Below are 18,564 nucleotides of genomic sequence, written 5' to 3'. Positions count from 1 at the left end.
GTCTTGACGTATAGTTTTGACGGTACATATTCTGCTGGCGTGTGAGATGAAATTCGGTGACTGTGTCATCTAAGATCTGTATAGACTCGAAATAAATACAGAGTCAGAGGCCTTCGAGATCTTCACGACAATTATTCATTTTGACAAATGAAATGTTCTGAGCCGGTTGAGGTTTCCTTTGAAAAGAGAATTTCGATATGCAATATACGATCAAGATAATGAAGAACAAACTTTAATCACTTCTTCTTGAGCTCCGAACCATGTTTCTCGGTCTCCTCCTTGTATATCTTTGCTGTCACGTAGATCTTCCATTAGTCTAATCATGGAGTAGTAGAAGTCGTGGCAAGAAACAAACAGTTCTCTTGACTTTGTAGATGCTCAGACAAGTTCGTGCATTGTGATCATTACTAAGCCAAAGTATCGTCCTGGTGGTCCAGCGGTTATTTGCTGTGCTTTCCCTAGTGAAAAGCATTTCTCGCATTGAGTGATCATGCACAATACAATCGGTAAACATAACAATGGAGTTTTATCATTTTTTTTTCATTGAGCATCCGTAGCTACTAGATACTTCACTAGTGCTAATACCAGCTAATTAAAGAGGCAATATGATATCTCATCAAATCGTAGTGTATTTTAGTGATCTTCCCATCCTTTCCTCCAAGGGTATTGATCCATATCTCCAGCAAAAATCGTGCGATGTCATGTCATATAATGCATGCATGCAAATAACATCATATCATATCGTATCCCATTCCGTCCCGTTCAAACCATTCGCCAACTCCGATGTAAGTACTCTAATGAGCACTCATTGCACCCATGCTATCGTTCTTGGGTCCGGTCTTCTCCATTGACTGCGGGGTAAGGTAATGTTAGTCTTTGCTCTGATAAAATGTATGGGCATATGGGAAAGGGTAAACATACAGAACCGTGTTGTGGCTCTCCCTTCTCGAGAATGGTCTTGATGATATCATCCTCAACCTTGGTATCGAACTCGTTCACCAATTGAGACTCTGAAGCCTCATCATGAGAACCTTGAGCTCCGTGCCTAGAAGTTTATTATGTTAATTCGATGATCAAAAGAATGAATAAAAGACTATATAGATGGTGCTCTGATGTTGAAGAGAGTATCGATGTAAAGCTGAAGCTTTACGTGGAGTGTGGGGTAATGATGAGGGAAAGAGCTTACTTGTGTGTAACGAAGACCTTGAAGAGACCGACAACTTGTGCAAGAGGAATGCTCTTGTCTCCCTTCCACTTCTTGAGATCTTCCTCTGAGTCTACAAAGACGATGAAGTCCTCATCGGTCTTGGTACCCTTGTAGTGAATCTTGGTTTGGGATCCGGAAGCCTTCATGATTGCGGTTGTATTGTCGATTGAAAGAAGATATTTGGTGTGTAGTTGAAATAATTGTTGATCGTTGATGTTCGTGAGGTTGTTTGATTGATAGATTTGTTTGTATGAGGAAGGAAAGAGTCGTAGAAAGAGGAACTTTGGCTGGTTTTGTAGCTCAATCAGATTGACTCAATTTGTTGGCAGCTGCAGTTTTCGTTCCTGGCGTGGTTTCAACCCCTCATTGTTATGACGTCACATTCCAGGTTTCATTCTAACCTTTCATCTCACACGACTCCTTTTTGGCCATTTGGGGTGGGGTCGACTGGGTCTCATAGTTTCATTCCTATTTCTTATTCTTGCTTGGAATCGTATGGATGAGTTTATATAATTTAATGCGTGTCATACACTCGTCGGCGCCATCCGTTTGATTACATTGGGTTGGGATGGGGTCAAAACATTCGACCCCACCATGAGTAAATATGAAGGGGTGCTACGTCACTGCCAAATCAGCCATCTACGATCTAGAAACCAATTTTGGAGAGGATTAATTATATCTCATCGTAATTTCTATCATAATAGCCGCGTCAAGAAACAACACGAAAGTAATCTGATTTGTTGGTCATCTTTACGATTGAGCAAGTGACAAGTCTAGGCCAGTTCGGTTTCTAGATGCTTCTCTTCACACGTCCAACAGTGCTCTTTCGATGATTCTCCTATCCACCGCAGGAAGTTGAGAAATCGTTTGTAGAGACATCTTCCACCAAGAACGATCACATGTGAGATGAGCAAACATTGTAATCATATGGACTTCAAATCCCCTGAGTATCTATCTTACTCGAGGAGATATTCTCGCTTCCACTGTTCATACATGTCAGAACTACTTCAGTTCATAGCATATCGTGCTAAGGAAGTTCTCACAAAGTCTATAACATCCTGAGCGGATTCCGGATTGGGTTCTGATAGCCATTCCCTTAACTGCTTTTGCCCGTCGGTTGTACTAGCAGTACGAGCCAGTTCTGGGACACTGTGACAAATATCGCTGAGTATATTTCTCGTATGTTCCGTCATGGTGTTACCGACGTGGCTGAACGGCAAAAGCTCATATTGAGCATCGATTCTTTTGGAAGATGGAACGATACAAAGTTGTCTCTGAAAAGGTTGTACTATTGAGAGGATTTGCGGGACTGATATTAGAGGTAGAATTGGCATCTTGAAAGTGGACATCAAGCTAAAGTTATGTTAAAAAGGGGCCATGTTCTAAGTTATGATTCTTGACTCCTAATACCTGATTTGAAGATTCATAAACTCTTTCAAGCCATTGTCATTGCCGCCCTCTTCGCGGAGAAGAAAAATTATCCCTACATTGCGACCTCCAGTCTGGTGATAGAGTCTTTCGACTCGGGCGGATAGATTTGCGATGGGTTGCATATCTATTGAAGAGAGCAAGAGAACTCTGAAAAACTCTTGCTCGCCTGTTTTAGTCTGCATTGGGAGTGATATATCATGTGTATTCAGAGTCGCTTCTGTCTATTTGTCAGTATTGGAAGTCGAGGATTATTTCAGCAACTCGACCTTTCCACTTTGGCATCTTCTCCATCAGTAAAGTGGAAGGCAATGAAGCCCATTGTTGTCTTTTGCGAAGTGATGAACAGAACATCGTTATGTTGTATTGTCCGTTTTACCAACGTCATGCCGTTGTTTGAATGGGAATATTGGTACTATTGCCTCCTAAAAAAGATGACTCTTTCTTAGCGCCATATTGGAAAACCATGAGAACTACGATCTATGAATTCTAGAAAACGACATTACGCATAAACACAACCTCAAAGAAATTGTAGAAAGTGCATGATACTTTTCGATAGTTTTTACATTTGATGAGTTGGCATGTACATTCAAACATCTTGACCTTCTTCCTACATCATCCGAGAGAGAATGGATGAGCTCGGCGTCCTTAGACCTCCTATTTCTCTTACTTTGTGTGAATTCCCTTTCCCTTATTGTTATTTGTACCGTGAGAAGTATACGTCACTTGCCTCCCCAGCTACAGATTTCTCAACGTCCATCTTCCTCTCTGCATCTCTACTCATGGGATAATCTATATATGTAGGTGCCAGGTGCTTCCCAAACGCTTTGCTATATATAGAAGGGCTGCTCTCCACCCTTGTGCAACTGTTATGTTCCGCAATTCGACTGGAAATTCATGATCTCCATGTCAACTTTTTCTTTGCACTGGCACTCCGAATTTCCTCCAACACCTGTTCAAGTATTTCTACACGCTCTTGTTGCTTCTTTTGCGCTTCCTCTAATTCTTTCTGCCGCAGGTTCAATTCCTCTTCGAGTTTTTGTAGCTCTGCCAATTTTTCCGCATTCGAATCGGGTTTTGACTGGGTTTTGATATACTCATACATTAACAAGCTTATGGCGACCGAAAGGATAAAGGTATCGCCGATAACATCAGCAAAGAGATCAACAGCTCTGGTTTCCGTCAAAGGTCTGAATCTCCGTCTCCAAACGCTAGTGTTTTCTTGATTGTGACGGTGTGCCTTTTTCGCAGCTTCTTCCGCCTTGGCTTGCTCTTCTGTCTTTACAGTTGGAGTCTCCGCCTTTTCTCTGGCTCTCTTTTCGGCTTGTTTGTCCCGTAACAGGTTTACTTGGATTCTCATATTCCATTGATGCATTGCTTGTCCACCTCTAGCTGCTATCGCCCGGAATCTCTGGTGCTCATGAGCCTGCCTCTTGATCCAGTTCTTAGAGGTGTTAGCTTGCATCTTTTGAAATACAGTATGGTAAGTCAATACATACTGCACCATACTTGGAGATATGCCTCACGAAGAGGGATCCTAGTTTAAATAGAGGAAGCGCGACCATAATGAGTGGTTGAGGATCTTAAAGGACGCTTCTATACTGCAGTTGCCATTGACATATCGAAGTAGTAAGATTGACAGTTAATGAATTGCCATTGTAATGTAATGTAAGCTCAGCCAAATATCTATGGATTATATTCACAAATCCATTTCGAGGCAAGATATTGGGTAAGCACCCAGCAGGTAATTTAACTTAGTCAGCCTGGTTATTTTTTTGAAGGTGTCAGAGTGGATGGTGTAATTTTGGTGGAGTATTCTAAGCAAAGATGGAAGGTTTCGTGTTTCGTGGCTTTGTTGCTGTATCAACCAAAAAATTCAAGCTTGTTCCCGCCCAGACCAGCAGAACCCTTTCGAGGCTGTTTACAATTAATTCGGATAACTACATGAGCAAGAAAAAAGTACTTTGTTTCTAAACCCATCTTTTTGATCTTATCAGCCTCATCAAATTCACTGTCTTTAATCGGTTGACAACATTGACAGTAAATTGCAAACTACCCGAGGGAGAATGTATTCGGACAACAATTAAACCCCCAACTGTAAGTCACAATTCTGCTTTCAAAAACATCGGCCATGGAGGAAGTGAACATCCACAAATTATCTCAACATTGGACACCAAAAATTAGTGTGGTAGCATTATCAGACGCAGAAGAAGCCGCAAAAAGACAAAGACCATCTTCGACTCAGATCTCCGAGTTTTCCAATAGACATGGCTCCATGCTGGGACGATATGTGTACGGTCATCCAGGATGTGCAGACAGAGGGCACTTGGAACTTCATTATCCTAAGCTCGTATGGGAAATAGTACCGCTCGAAATAGAAATCTTAGATATCATAGGATGCGTTCTATCTCGATTCAGCAGCGCTTCCGCCAATTGTGATCGAAAGTCGCCGAAAAACCAGCACGCTGTATTATTCTTTACTGACTACCGTACTATCCAGGCTTATTGTGCTCACGACGGCACCGAACTGAAAAAGTTTCATGAAGTGATACAGCTAGATCTCGAGTACAGGCGCTTGCAGGTTGACGAAAATTTCAACGGACAAACCTACGAACAATTCACGAAAACAGCTTTCAAAAACATTCACCGTTGCCTCATCTGGGAACAACAATTTCCCTGTAACGAAGAAATGGACGCGTTATCACCCAGAGATGTCAACGCGAATATTCGTACGAAAACAGCGGTGCAGAAAACAGCTCCCCCAACCAAGTTAGCAAGAGAAAAGGATCACCCTCCACCACCACCTAGTGAGGTACCAGAACCACCATGTTCGGATCGAAAAGATGGATCTATATACAAGACCGGCCGTTGTCTTGGGAAAGGTGGATTTGCTATTTGTTACGAAGGTCAACTTAAAGGGACAAGGAAGAAGTATGCTTTGAAGATTGTCAAAAGCCACATGTCACAGAAGAAAATGGAGCAAAAGGTTAGCCCAACTACCCTCGATAACGGTAACGTCGTGAGCTAAACCCGTGTGATAGTTCCAAACCGAGCTTCAAATCCATTCGAAGATGAATCATCCAAACATTGTTCGATTCTACCGAGCATTTTCACACGATCAATGCACTTACATAGCTATGGAACTCTGCCCTAATGGTTCGTTAATGGACATGGTCAAAAAGAGAAAGTATCTTACGGAGCCGGAAGTTCGTTTCTACACTGTCCAGATTGCTGGAGCCATTAAATATATGCATGCAAGAGGCATAATACACCGTGATCTGAAGATGGGAAACATTTTTTTGGACAAGGATATGAATGTTAAGATTGGTGATTTCGGACTTGCAGCATTGCTCATGTCGAATAAGGATATGGCAGCATGCAGAAGGACAACTCTATGTGGAACACCAAATTATATTGCGCCTGAAATCCTATCCAAAAACAATGGTGGACACGATCATGCAGTTGACATATGGAGTTTGGGTATCATAATGTGAGTCGGCATTTCGTAGTTCTATAAACGTCTCCATACCTGATCTAACATGCTTCAGTTTTGCCATGCTCACCGGAAAACCACCATTTCAGTCCGCTACAGCCGATGAAATTTATCGACGTGCAAAGGAAAGAGAATACACCTGGCCACAACATTTCGTCAGTGCCAATATGATCTCACCAGAGATTCAAGATTTGGTATCCACCATGTTACAGGATGCAGAAGAGCGCCCACATCCAGATATCATTGTGCAACACCCGTTTTTCACCTGCGGCTGGATGCCCCAGGTTGAAGAGATGAGTCCCGATTTACTAGAGGATCCCCCAAGGCCCGATCAATTCCCTTCAGTCGTTGTTAAACCTGGCAAGCCGAATCCTTACGCTCGAAGCCTTAAGAAATTATGCATCAAATGTGAAGTTGGTCCCTGGACTCCAAAGAAACAGTACACAAGTCTTTACAAGGAGTGTGCTTTAGAAGAGAAAGCCGGTCTTACGCCTAATGTGCCACTGGCCGAGGGTATCATCTACCGTCCGTATTCCGAACATGTCAGAGAGCAAAACCAGCAAAGTGTTGAAGAAAAAGCTACTACTGAGATTGAGGCATCTAGTACAGTTGTGGATTCTCTCGTTTCGGATTTCGCAGAGTCGAGTCTTGCACCGTTGGCCAAAAAGCCTCTCTCACAAAGAACCGTTTCTCAGAGAGTTGCTAGTCAAAGCTTTGCGGCACAGCAGCGCATCAAGGATCAACCATTAAACACTGCTTCAATCAGAGGTGCCCTTCCTCGACGACCGATCCAAAGAGAGACCAATACTAGAGAGCCGGCCAGTAACACAACAGCCGAGATCAAACCCCCCCGTAGTATTCTTAAGACCAAAACTATTCCATCTGTACCACAAATCTCTTCCGAAGCTGAGGGGCGCCTTGCAGCTGATTTGGTGGACGAGTTGCAAAAAGCGGACGAGGAACGAAAATCACAGGAACTGAAGAAAAAACAGTCTACTAAGAAGGTTGTTTCGCTATTTTCACCTCAAGAAAAATTGGAGTGGTTACCAGGTAGCAAGCCAGACCATATTCTCGAAGGCCTACAACGGCTCCAGGTCGAGCTTGACCGAGCTTTGAACAGTAGATCCATTGCAGCCACTCCGAAATCTAGACCCGCCACCCCTGCTATAGTTGTGAAGTGGGTAGATTATACCAACAAATATGGGCTTGGATATATTCTCAGTAACGGAAGCGTGGGTTGTGTCTTTAGGGAAACACCAGCTGGTTCTCCAGAAAGTGAGGATAACGTCATCGCTCCTTCTTGCATTGTTATTCGCGACGGAGAGAGGCATCTCGCGAATCGAACCAACAAATCGTACGCACACAGGCATCAGATTATTCCAATTTCTGGTCCGAATGTAGAATTTTATGAAAGCAAGGGTGAGAGGGGAATGATCCGTGGATCGGTCCCTGCCAAGACTTACAGAGTTGCTGAAAGTCCCGAGGGTCGACCCGGCAGACTCCCTCTAGGTGTAGACTCTTTTGATAATCGCAAACGAGAAAAGATCTGTCTATGGAAGAAATTTGGCAATTATATGTTTGCTTATGGCAGAGATGCCGAGTATCCTTATGAATCATGGACGGCCGGTCAGAATCCCGAGGCTACTGTCAACAGTACAGTCATCACGTTTTATCAACGATGGGGAGATGTTGGTTGCTGGGGATTCAGTGACGGCCATTTTCAGTTCAACTTTCCCGATCATACTAAAGTCGTCCTTTCAGCGGATGGATTCTGGTGTGATTTCTATCACCTTTCTTTCGAATGCGCACGAGAGCTCACGGAAAATGGAACGCTTCCGACGACTGCCCTTGATGAGCGACAACATCTCTCCTATCCTCTGCAAACACTTCTAAACTTCATGGCTAAGCCCTCGAGGGCAGTGAAACCCACTTCACGCAAACGTCCCGAGATTGATCCAATGATTCAAGGTCTTCCCCAAGCAAATGACTTTAGGAGAAAAGTTGAATTCATCAGATGTGCAGTTAAAGAGTGGGTACAAAACGGTGGTCTTGGAATCAGTGATATGGAACCCAAGACACGTTTACGATGGATGGGACATCGTGAAATTTACGACGATAAGAAGCTCAAGCATGTTTGGACTACAGTTGGGGGGCGTCGCGGAGACGAGAGACGAGTTGCATGGTACGATCCTCGCAATCCGCAGGAAGTAATTTTCGATGCCGAAGTTAATGGAGTTATGGTTGAATGATTGGGTCTTTGGCGTTTTTCGGATTACGACGAATTTCAGAGTTCAGCATTAGCTGCACGTTTACGGCAATATCATAAATAATAATATCGCTGGTGGGAATCAGGAGTTCTTAGGAGTATCAATTAATATATTGGGGAGTTTGGGGTCGATGGCATTCGTTGTGCAATACATGCACGGCGTTATTCATTCTCGATCATGAATAAATTTTGATTGCTGTATTTTTTTCTTGTCTCATTCATTCATCAAGTCCAAATACCTCTTTGCATGCATAGCATCTGGATTGGAGTTTTGCGTCCTTCATAAAATTATGAAGTTTGATGAGCGAGCGGGACTCTTGCTGATGCTTATCGTTGGCTTTTGGTTCCTTTTTCCTGTTTTCAATTTTAGCTGAGCTGATAAGTTGTTTTCTCGTCGGCTGATGGGAGGGCACTTCATCATAGGAATGGGTACCTTCGCCTGGGCAGTACTTAGATACTAAATTAATGGCATGCATAAAGCGTACTACATGGTTTCCCTGTTGTAGTAGTGTTGGTGGAGTCTATTATTCGCGGTGACCTGTGGTGACTTATTCGTGCTATTTTTTTGTTCGTGAAACTTTGGGTGTATTGATCAATCCAACTTGAGTGCAATCGCCGGTGTGAAGAATTGGGCGAATGTAGTGGTTATCTCAGATGAGGGAAATGAGTTATGTTACTAAGGAAAAACACAGGAAAAGCCCCCGAGAATCTAAGGGGGGAAGGAGTCGATAGCCGAATTTCAGAAAAGGGAATGGAGGAGGTAAGCGAATTGGCAGTGCTTTTTGTTGGTTATCGGGAAAATCAAAAGGGGGCGGATATTGTCTGGTACGTGTCGATTCGATGTCCGGAGAGGAGAGTAAAATGAGATGCTTGTATGATGATTCTTGTGTGATTGCGATGAGGGAGAGGCAAATTGAGGATTGGAGAAGCATGAGACGGGAAAGAATAGTTTAGAAAAAGATTGGATTATAAAGCTTTGAAGAAAATGAAACGAACAGTGTGTCTTCAGTCCTCTGATGTTACATCTATAGATTCTCTAACTTTAGTGAAATGAGCTGTATTGTACTATCCTGCAATTAAATCCTTCCCAGTCGCATAGCATCCCAACCATGAAGCTTCTTCGACCCGTCTGCACCGGGAATCCCTCTCTTCTATCAAATCCCTCAAACGCCCATTCCCCATCTTGGCGCATTCAAAATGAGACCCATCAAACACCCCGAAATGATACCCGTGATCGGCAATGTGATGATCCATCCCATATAAATCCATCCCACCATTCGCCAATTAATACTCTTTACATCTCCATTCACAAGTCCAACTCCAACTGTAGCTCCAACGATACATTGGGTAGTAGACACGGGCAATGCAAGTCGGGTAGCCATAATGACAGTTATTGCAGAACCGAGCTCCATGCAAAATCCCCGAGAGGGAGAATGTAGTGTTAATCGATTCCCGAGATTGCGCATGATATTGTATCCGTATGTCCAGAGACCGATGACGAGAGCGCCGGCTCCATAACATAGAATCCACACTGGTACAGGCGACTTAGATTGGATGGAACCGGTGTGCCAGATGAAATAGATGGCAGCAAGAGGTCCAACGGCGTTTGAGACATCGTTGGCTCCGTGAGCAAAGGATGCAGTGGCGGCAGTCAGTACTTGTAAGAACGAATAGGTGTGCTCGGCCTTGTTGTCGTAGTGGGTTGCACGGGCGTGCATAGCTTCGAGATTGCCAGTAAGGATAGAGGATTTCTTCTGTTCGGCAACGACATCGACGGAAACACCGTGAAAGAAGATACGTTTTGCTGTGGCTAAGAGTGTTTTAGGTTCATACCAAGGTTTTGCCGATATAGGCTCTTCGTTTGTGATGACGGGAGTAGCTGCTGTCTCATCCCTTGTTGAAGACCCGATATCCGAAGAAGCAGGCGAAACAAATGAAATACCATGCTTTTCATTTGTATCTTCGTTTGTCTTTGATTCAACGTCATCACTGGGTTGAGTCTTCACATTATCCGAGCCTTCGGCATCAAGCTCTGCGCGCGTCTTGTGACCTTTGTAGTAATTCTGGATGATCTCACGTCCAGAGGTGTTAGGAGGAACTTCTCCGCGTCGAAGCAGCAATGGGCCTTGGGGGATATGCCACCAGTAAAGTTGCCAATCATTTAGCACTAGTTTTCGGTACAGAAATGGGAGGAGAAAAATAGCAGATAGAAGAGCGCAACCGATGGCGGTACCGAAAATCACACCCACGTATTGGCCAGGTCCCCATGTTTTGACGGCTGCTGATGCGGAAGCGGCGCCTTTCCAGACGATAAGCACTTTTTGACGAAGAGTTAGCTAGGTTACTACAGGCCTCTGTTGTGAAAAGAATTTGGATAATGGGACATACTGGTCAATAAACCCGTGGTAAGTCCAAAATAGAATGGAATACTAATAAGTGCAGCGCGCACTGGATTCTTTCGTTTCATGACACCGTACTTTGTGATCAGGAAGAGAATAGCTGCAAAAGCACCAGCGATTCCTGGTGCGATGACCCAGGCTGCGAATACCTGTGATACTCCATTCCAGCCCCAGTTGACTCCATCTCCTCCTATCGCTGCAATACCTACTCCTATCACCCCTCCAATTATGCTATGGCTGTGGGGTTACTTAGTAAAATGATTGACAACTTGTATAAGGATCATACTTACGTAGTTGAAACAGGAAGACCTAGCCTTGTGGCTAGTGTTAAATAAAGAGAAGAAGATACTAGAGCACATGTCATTCCCAACATCAAGACAGACGGTTCTGCCTCAAAAGCCTTGGTTGAAAGAATTTTGCCTCGGATAGTATCTGCAACACGAGCACTGAAGATTTATCAGTATCAGAAGGGTTGATATAACAAGATATCAACACAAACTTACCCAACACCAACGGCACCACCAAATTCCATTACAGTGGCTATCATCATAGCTTGCTTCATCGTCAACGACCTGGAAGAGACGGAAGTAGCGAAGGAGTTCGCAACATCATTTGCACCTGTTTTGGGTATCAGCAATGGGTTCAGGAGGGCTGGAAATAGGATTACGGCACCGATGTTCCAAGCATCGAGGAAAGCAAAGATCATGCCAATGGCAAAAATGTAATCAAATTGTTCGAGGACTGCCATTTTTATTTCAGATGTCAAGCTCACAGAGACGAAGGTTTGGCTTGATTATGGTTGTGAAAGCAGCCATAGCCACGGGAGCCTACGATTATATATTCATGTCTTCAAAATTTTAGAACTGATATCCGATATGCCGCGTCCCAAGAAAGTATTCCTAACAATACAACGACTTTGGTCTCTTGGAGAATCTTCTATTCTTCTTGGTATTAACAATAATCAGTATTGTTGTGGACTTTCTAAACTTCTCGTGTTGGGTTTTATCGATCCAACATTGTGATACGGACAAGATGGGATTGATTCCAAGAAATCCCAAGAAGTCAAGATCTTGGTATAGGAGTAGCGAGAGCCTAGAAGCACTACACGTGGGGGCTCTTAGCGATCTTATTGGAGAGCTTCACTCCATTCTACCATTATGTCGTTGAGGCTGTGACTACAGCGTATGATGGCTTTATCTAATGCCTGGAATTCAAATCGTAGATTGCAAAAAAAAAAAAAAATGATTTGTGAAATGGACATGTGCGATGAACGGGGCTCTCATTGGCTAAAGTTCGAAAACTGTTAATGTGGCTGGTGATGTGGCTGAAAGCTGAAGTTTTAGAAAGTGCTACATCCTCATGACAGTTGAACGTCATGATGGGCCCAAGATTTGCAGGTTGTAGGAATTGAAGAAAATCGCCTCAAGAGCAGTTCAGTAAGTGATTGCGCTATCACCCTACCTCCCCCCCTCCCAAAATGCAAGCACATTTGGACTTGTCTTTGGTCACGTGACTCATGCCCACACATCAGAAAGGACGTAAACACTTGTAGAACTTTATGGAAAATTATAAAGTCTATATTTCAGACTATCCATATTGCATACGAGAAGCACTTCAAATTCAGAATTGGCCTCTGTCGTAATGATTAAAAACCAGACCGTAAAAGCATGATTGAATGACTGACTGGCATAAGTCGCAATTCACTTCTTCAGCTACATCGGACCTTCTTGAACACTACATACCCACTTGGGCCAGCAGGCTTTATGAGGTATGAGAACATAATACGTCTTGGTCCTTCATATGACGATGAAAATGTCGCGTATAGCAAGCGGGTACAAGGTATCTTTGACATTCGGTGTACTCCGAGTAATTTCTCCTGGAATGTCTTGAATTGGCGTTCTTGTTTTTCGTCGACGACTCTCTCAACACCTGTTCATGGCTGAAAGAATGGCCATTTGCGCGCTTCATAAGCAGAAAAAATATGCTCATACAGTACAATACTGTATCTTCCAGCTTTAATGCAATCATTGTACTCCAATTGTTTTGGGTTGCTTGATTTTGTGTATCTCTAGTGTCTTGTCGTTTTTGTTCTTGTTCTTGAGCTTGAAATGGCTGTTTTTCCCGCTTGCAGTGTGTACCCACATTTTGAGTCCGGGTGACTTCCGATAAATAGGTATATGGAGAATCGTGGCCACCATCAAATGATATCCAACGTTATTATACATGAAGTCATGTAGTCATTCTTTACCACTCTTTTCAAGCAAGTGCTTTCATTCGCCTTTGTGCGATGATTCTTTTCCTTCGGCTCTTCCAGGAACGGCTGCACTTTGAGTAATCCAAGCACAAACCATCATTGAAATTGATAGGGCTTTCTGGACTATACAGCTCTAGTAACTTGACCTCATAGGTCTCAGGTATTAAATTTTGTTCTTGTTATACTGGCTTAGTTGCAGAGAGTTTCCCTGGTAATTCACCAATACATATATCCTGCCATTTTATTCCCAACAAGGAGATTACGATCCATTACACTTCACGATCAAGCACTATTATACACTCTATCGATCTCTAGTTTCCAAAATACGTATTTCGCCAGCGTGTTACGATAAAATGCTACTCAAGTCAGTCCCACAGATATTAGTCTGACGAACAATCCTTATACAAGAAGTCGGAAGAATACACTACCATGGTCAAAGCACGGAACCAAAATCCTGGTGGCTTTCTGGACTGGTGGTTTATATGCAGGCCGCTGAAATCTTTTTAATGGTAGTATATTTTCTGTTGTTCTTGACGGCAGGTGATATCTTCAACAAAACAAAAAAAGGTGTAGCTGCAGCGGCCACAAATTGTCTATGCTGAGTATCTATAAGAATGGCTGCTATGGATACGGTACTTAGTACTGGAATTCTAGATTCAATGTGCATATCGTGTGTGCTACAAAAAGTGGAGCTGTAACTAAGATTTGACAATTTAGCATAGAAGGTAGGTGTACTACAGGAAGATTAGCAGTGTCATTTTTGTATTCATAAGAATAGGCTTCGCTCTCGCATGCTCGGTTCTTGACAATGGAAGCGAGCTTCAATCAGGCCTATGGTAAAGTGTATTCGATTATTTTTAACTGTCGATCGGCATAAGGGAAGGAGAAAATAGTCACGCGAGAAGTCTAAAATCCTTCTCTGATTTGACATGGCGTTGCGACGGACATAATTTTCCTTGAGCCAAGAATTATTGCACATGATCTTGTGTTGGATGACAAAATAACAAAGCAGCGGGCATCAATGTTCTAGATGCGCGAATGTTGTTCACTAAATTGGCACTGAGTCGTAGAAGATTGTGTTGTGCTGTCAAGGGGTGTTGGAGATAGCAAGGACAAAACTTGGAAGTCTAAGTGTTCGGACGATATCCTTTCAACCTGCAAATCTTCATGAAGTTTGGAAAGGTTCGTGTCCGATTAGAATAGAGCTGAGAATGAATATTCGTCAGTCTGTATTTCCGCGATGTCGTGTCAACGTGCCACAGCCTCTATCGACGGCAAGTGGCATATAAAGGTGGTCGGCCTGCAGTCGTTGAATTCCTTCAAGATTCGTGATTCATTTGAGATTACGCGTTCTTTTGGCTCATGACTTGGATAATTTTTCAAGGACATAGCACCTACTAAGTTGTTGTTGACTCCACCTGTTCTTGCACACATTTTTCAAGGTTATCTGAAAAAGCATTCGTTGCAAATGTAACGTTTCCGCAACACACCGAGATCTTAGATGACCGCATCGGGAGATCGGTCGAGTCCATAGTAGATGTGATTCAATCCATACATGGTTGGAGGTTCTTGCATGGTACACATCAGTATATTCTTGGAGAACCCGACCATACCATTCTTTATACTTTAGCACTGAACGCTCGCATCGCCGTTGAAAGAGTTTGGCGTTTCTGTCACATAATAAATTTACGAAGTCGTCATTTTGAATCATTCTCGTGTGACGAAGGCAATCCCGAGATTCTTGTACCATTAGAGACTTTCTTTCTTGAACTAGCTATGCAATGTCGTATCTATTGTTGTATTCAATGATTCTGTGTTACTCGGAGAGAGATCTAACTCGTGGGTATGGCATGTTTCAATATCCACTGCATTTATGGATATGCATGCATGATTTTGCGACGTCTGTATGGTCGACTTTCATCCTTACGACCGAGGCTGAAGTCTTGATTTCTTTTGTATTCTGCTGTTTGCTCTGCTTGGAACTTCATATATGGATGGTTTTGTAGGCACGCATACCCTTACTTGAGTTTATGTCATACTATTTTTACTCCAAAACTTTCACCGCAGAGCCTCAAAAGAGTGATTATGATAATCAAATACCCGTATTTCCCTATGGGATTGCTTGCATGTTCTATCTTTATCACTTATGGCAATGCTCAGTATTATCCCATAACTGGGGTGACAACTGGTATCAACTCGAATACAAAGGCTCGACCATTCAGACAAAATATTGACGATTTGCAGAATAACATTCAACAATGGTAAGCTCCCTTACAGTAGATGTTTTGAATACACATCATTTTACCATTCAATTGCTAATTTCGACGTATCAAGGTCGCTATATATTCAAGCTCTTCTTGCCATGCAAGCTGCAAACGAATATACTGACGGGCTGTCCTACTTTCAACTGGCAGGTGGGTAATCTCGAATAATGTTCATATGAGCTTGATTGGCTCGAAATACTAAGCATGTAAAATCACCTTCAGTGTTGACTTTGAGATTTTCTGTAGGTATTCACGGTCGACCATACATTGCTTGGGATGGTGTAAGTCAAGCTATCGCAGCTCCAACCACCGGGTATTGTACACATGGTCAGACAATCTAGCTCTAATCTGAGAATAAATGTTAATGTATGGTGTAGATTCGGTATTATTCACAACATGGCATCGTCCTTACCTTGCACTTTTTGAGGTTAATTTCCCTGCACTCTCACGCTGAAAGCAAATTACTCACGTTCCCTCTCTGACTGTAGCAAGTTCTCGCCAGCTACGCCCAAACCATAGCAAAAACCTACATATCTACACTTTATCCCGCCTATCAAGCTGCCGCTGATAACCTCCGAATCCCTTTTTGGGACTGGGGTGCTAGCCCTAGCATGCCTAGTATCACTAATGTCGCCACTGTCTCTATCGTACTCCCCTCTGGGGCTACTGCCTATGTGAACAATCCACTCTTCCGTTATAACTTCCAGAATAAACCGCTCAATCAGCAACAATTTCCTCCTGGGGACAGTGACGGTTATATGGCACAGTACAATTGGACGGTGAGAAGTCCAGATTACCTAGGTAATGGACAAAGTGATTTCAACGCTGCAAACACGAATTTGCAAAATGCAGGGTTGGGAGATCAAGTGGTAAGTTTTTATTTTGGTATCTTCGTCTTGGCCCTTGGGCTGTCTCTTGAAATATATGGTGGCATAGAATCAAGAATAGGAAAGAAGGAGCAGAATGCTGATGGGGCCGGCGACAGTGGACAGCAATCATGAAATCAAGCAATTTCAATAGCTTTGCTACGATGGCAGTTTCGGGAGCGAGTATAGAATCGCCGCATGGCGCGGTCCATGTTCTCGTGGGAGGTGCTTATGGACATATGTCCTTTCTGAGCTATTCTGGGTTTGATCCTATATTGTAAAAGCCCATCTTCTCTTTTTATTCCTATTAACATTCCCTATCTATTACAAATCATACACAGCGGCTGACCTGGATAGCTGGCTCCACCACGCAAATGTCGACCGGGTTCTCTCCATGTATCAAGCCATTAATCCTTCTACATTCATTACGGGTTTAATCGACTGGTATGGCACGTATACTATCCCTCCTGGGACTATTGATACAGCCTCTTCTCCTCTGAAGCCCTTTGCTATCACCAGTTCCACCTTTTTCACATCGAATACTTGCAGATCGATGTCGCAACTTGGGTATAGTTATCCAGAAATTATGGATTGGAATATGACAGCTGCACAAATGACAAGTTATGTAACAGGAAGAGTAAATGCATTATACAATGCAGATGGAATCAATTCAAAGATCAAGAAGAGGAATTTCGATAATCGAGAACTTTCCTCAGAAAAACAACACGAAGAACCAAACACGAACAAAACACTACGAGAATGGACCGCAGCACTCAGTGTCTCTAAATTGGATCTTCAAGGCCAGCGGTTTATTGTTCGACTTTTTCTAGGCAAGATACCAGAGAGTCCGGAGGAGTGGGGGAGAAGTGAAAGTTTGGTAGGAAGTCTAGTGATTTTACCTCCGCCGGGTGCGGTTTCTAATGATGCGACGAAAGCATTGGCCTATGATGAGATTGTTATTTTGAGGGAGCCTGCTATTGGAGGTAGTTACAAAGGGCATGGTGAAGATGGTGATGGCGAAGGAACGGAAGAACTCTTGAAAAAGAACTTGAGGTGGAGAGCACAGCTGGTGAGTTTTCTCTTCGGATATTTCTGTTTGGTGTTGGGTGATTAGAACATTGCGCTGATAGACTTCAAGCTTGACAATACGCCATTAAATGCAACTTTATTGCCTACTCTCAAAATTATTGTTGGCGATGAGGTTGTGGCCATGCCGCACGATATCACTAAAAAGCCTGTTTACGGGACGAAAACGCTACATCCTGATATCGTTGTAGGTGGAAATTAAATTGATATGGCTTTGATATTATTTTATACCTTGTTTGCTAGCCACAATAACGCTATTAAACAGATTTAAAGAAAATTGTGTGTCCATAGCAAAGGGAAGGAAGGAAATCGCGAGACGATTTAGTACAGTACTAGGGCACAGCTGTTCGTCGGCCGGATTTTACCCGGGAATCCACCAACATCACCCTCTTATTCAATTCTAATTATTAAATCAATTCTTCAATATTTTATTATTAAATTTTCAGAATCTCTTGATATATATATATTTAATAATATTATTAATTTATATAATGATTCTATAATTTAAACTCTCAATATTTAGTATACTAATCATTTGCTATAATACAAGTCTCTATTCTACTCCCCATATTAGTTCCCAAATTTATAAATAATTGATTATCTAATGTATTCCAAGCTACTTGTAATATACTCTCTAGTTTCTATTTAGTATATTCTGATTTGCTTTTGTTTATTGCAATATCTGGAAATATCTCAAAAACATATATTTTTAGATATCATTAAATATGCTTAATAGAATTGAAATCAGAACTATAAGAAGACTAGAAATCGATTAAAGGAATACCCCTAGTTTTAAATTAATCTAATACTTTAGTTACTTAATATATAGAAGTATTATTCTATATAAATTAATACTCTTTATTTAATCCCTCCTAAATAGAAACTATTTCTTTATTAAGAACTTTAAGATAAGAATTGATATTATACTCAAACTTCTTATTCTCAAAATCCCTATCTATAATATATAACTTGCTTTTCCTAATATCACAAAAGTCTTTTTATATTATAATCTTTATATTTTTATATATATTATAGATTTGAATTATTTTCTGTTCTTATTTCTATTTTGGAGTATAGAAAACCCATTCCTGCTTTTTTCCTTTTCCTTATTCTACAAAACACTTATTTGACTAGAATATTAGATCCTATTCTTTTACTATTCACTCCCAATGGGCTAAACACCAAGCTAGCCTTTTAACAGCATATTCTTTTATAAATTCAAACCTTTTTTTAGCTTTCCAATTAATTATATTATACTTCTTGAAAATCCTTTTAACAATATCCCTCTTATATTCAAACCT

General features: G+C 42.1%; 7 protein-coding genes across 7 annotated transcripts; 2 read left to right on the top strand and 5 right to left on the bottom strand.

Moving 5' to 3' along the window:
• Positions 1-520: 520 nt before the first annotated feature.
• Positions 521-1,353, bottom strand: Bfra_000516 (putative shwachman-bodian-diamond syndrome protein; the record flags this gene model as incomplete). Its single annotated transcript, XM_037330962.1, has 3 exons — positions 521-851; positions 922-1,045; positions 1,187-1,353. 3 exons carry the CDS (start codon positions 1,351-1,353, stop codon positions 795-797), a joined length of 348 nt encoding a protein of 115 aa, XP_037197295.1. The 3' UTR covers positions 521-794.
• An 810-nt stretch (positions 1,354-2,163) lies between these two features.
• Positions 2,164-2,989, bottom strand: Bfra_000515 (uncharacterized protein; the record flags this gene model as incomplete). The annotated part of the gene is made up of 4 exons (XM_037330961.1): positions 2,164-2,190; positions 2,251-2,560; positions 2,618-2,859; positions 2,900-2,989. 4 exons carry the CDS (start codon positions 2,987-2,989, stop codon positions 2,164-2,166), a joined length of 669 nt encoding a protein of 222 aa, XP_037197294.1.
• A 119-nt stretch (positions 2,990-3,108) lies between these two features.
• Positions 3,109-3,419, bottom strand: Bfra_000514 (uncharacterized protein; the record flags this gene model as incomplete). The annotated part of the gene is made up of 2 exons (XM_037330960.1): positions 3,109-3,292; positions 3,343-3,419. 2 exons carry the CDS (start codon positions 3,417-3,419, stop codon positions 3,109-3,111), a joined length of 261 nt encoding a protein of 86 aa, XP_037197293.1.
• Positions 3,420-3,530: 111 nt separating this feature from the next.
• Positions 3,531-4,200, bottom strand: Bfra_000513 (putative opa3 domain protein; the record flags this gene model as incomplete). Its single annotated transcript, XM_037330959.1, has 2 exons — positions 3,531-4,100; positions 4,135-4,200. 2 exons carry the CDS (start codon positions 4,198-4,200, stop codon positions 3,531-3,533), a joined length of 636 nt encoding a protein of 211 aa, XP_037197292.1.
• Positions 4,201-4,766: 566 nt separating this feature from the next.
• On the top strand, positions 4,767-8,377 carry Bfra_000512 (putative plk protein kinase protein; the record flags this gene model as incomplete). Its single annotated transcript, XM_037330958.1, has 3 exons — positions 4,767-5,621; positions 5,677-6,125; positions 6,184-8,377. 3 exons carry the CDS (start codon positions 4,767-4,769, stop codon positions 8,375-8,377), a joined length of 3,498 nt encoding a protein of 1,165 aa, XP_037197291.1.
• Positions 8,378-9,557: 1,180 nt separating this feature from the next.
• On the bottom strand, positions 9,558-11,541 carry Bfra_000511 (putative phosphate-repressible phosphate permease protein; the record flags this gene model as incomplete). The annotated part of the gene is made up of 4 exons (XM_037330957.1): positions 9,558-10,711; positions 10,783-11,030; positions 11,084-11,239; positions 11,297-11,541. 4 exons carry the CDS (start codon positions 11,539-11,541, stop codon positions 9,558-9,560), a joined length of 1,803 nt encoding a protein of 600 aa, XP_037197290.1.
• A 3,591-nt stretch (positions 11,542-15,132) lies between these two features.
• Bfra_000510 (putative tyrosinase protein) lies at positions 15,133-17,465 on the top strand (the record flags this gene model as incomplete). Its single annotated transcript, XM_037330956.1, has 8 exons — positions 15,133-15,308; positions 15,382-15,461; positions 15,558-15,638; positions 15,689-15,738; positions 15,800-16,180; positions 16,297-16,454; positions 16,535-17,246; positions 17,316-17,465. 8 exons carry the CDS (start codon positions 15,133-15,135, stop codon positions 17,463-17,465), a joined length of 1,788 nt encoding a protein of 595 aa, XP_037197289.1.
• Between the last annotated feature and the right edge of the window lie 1,099 nt (positions 17,466-18,564).

The sequence above is a fragment of the Botrytis fragariae genome (assembly GCF_013461495.1).
Source record: "Botrytis fragariae strain BVB16 chromosome Unknown tig00000001, whole genome shotgun sequence".
In the NCBI taxonomy this organism is placed as follows: Eukaryota; Fungi; Ascomycota; class Leotiomycetes; order Helotiales; family Sclerotiniaceae; genus Botrytis; species Botrytis fragariae.
This window is presented reverse-complemented; position numbering and strand designations above follow the sequence as displayed.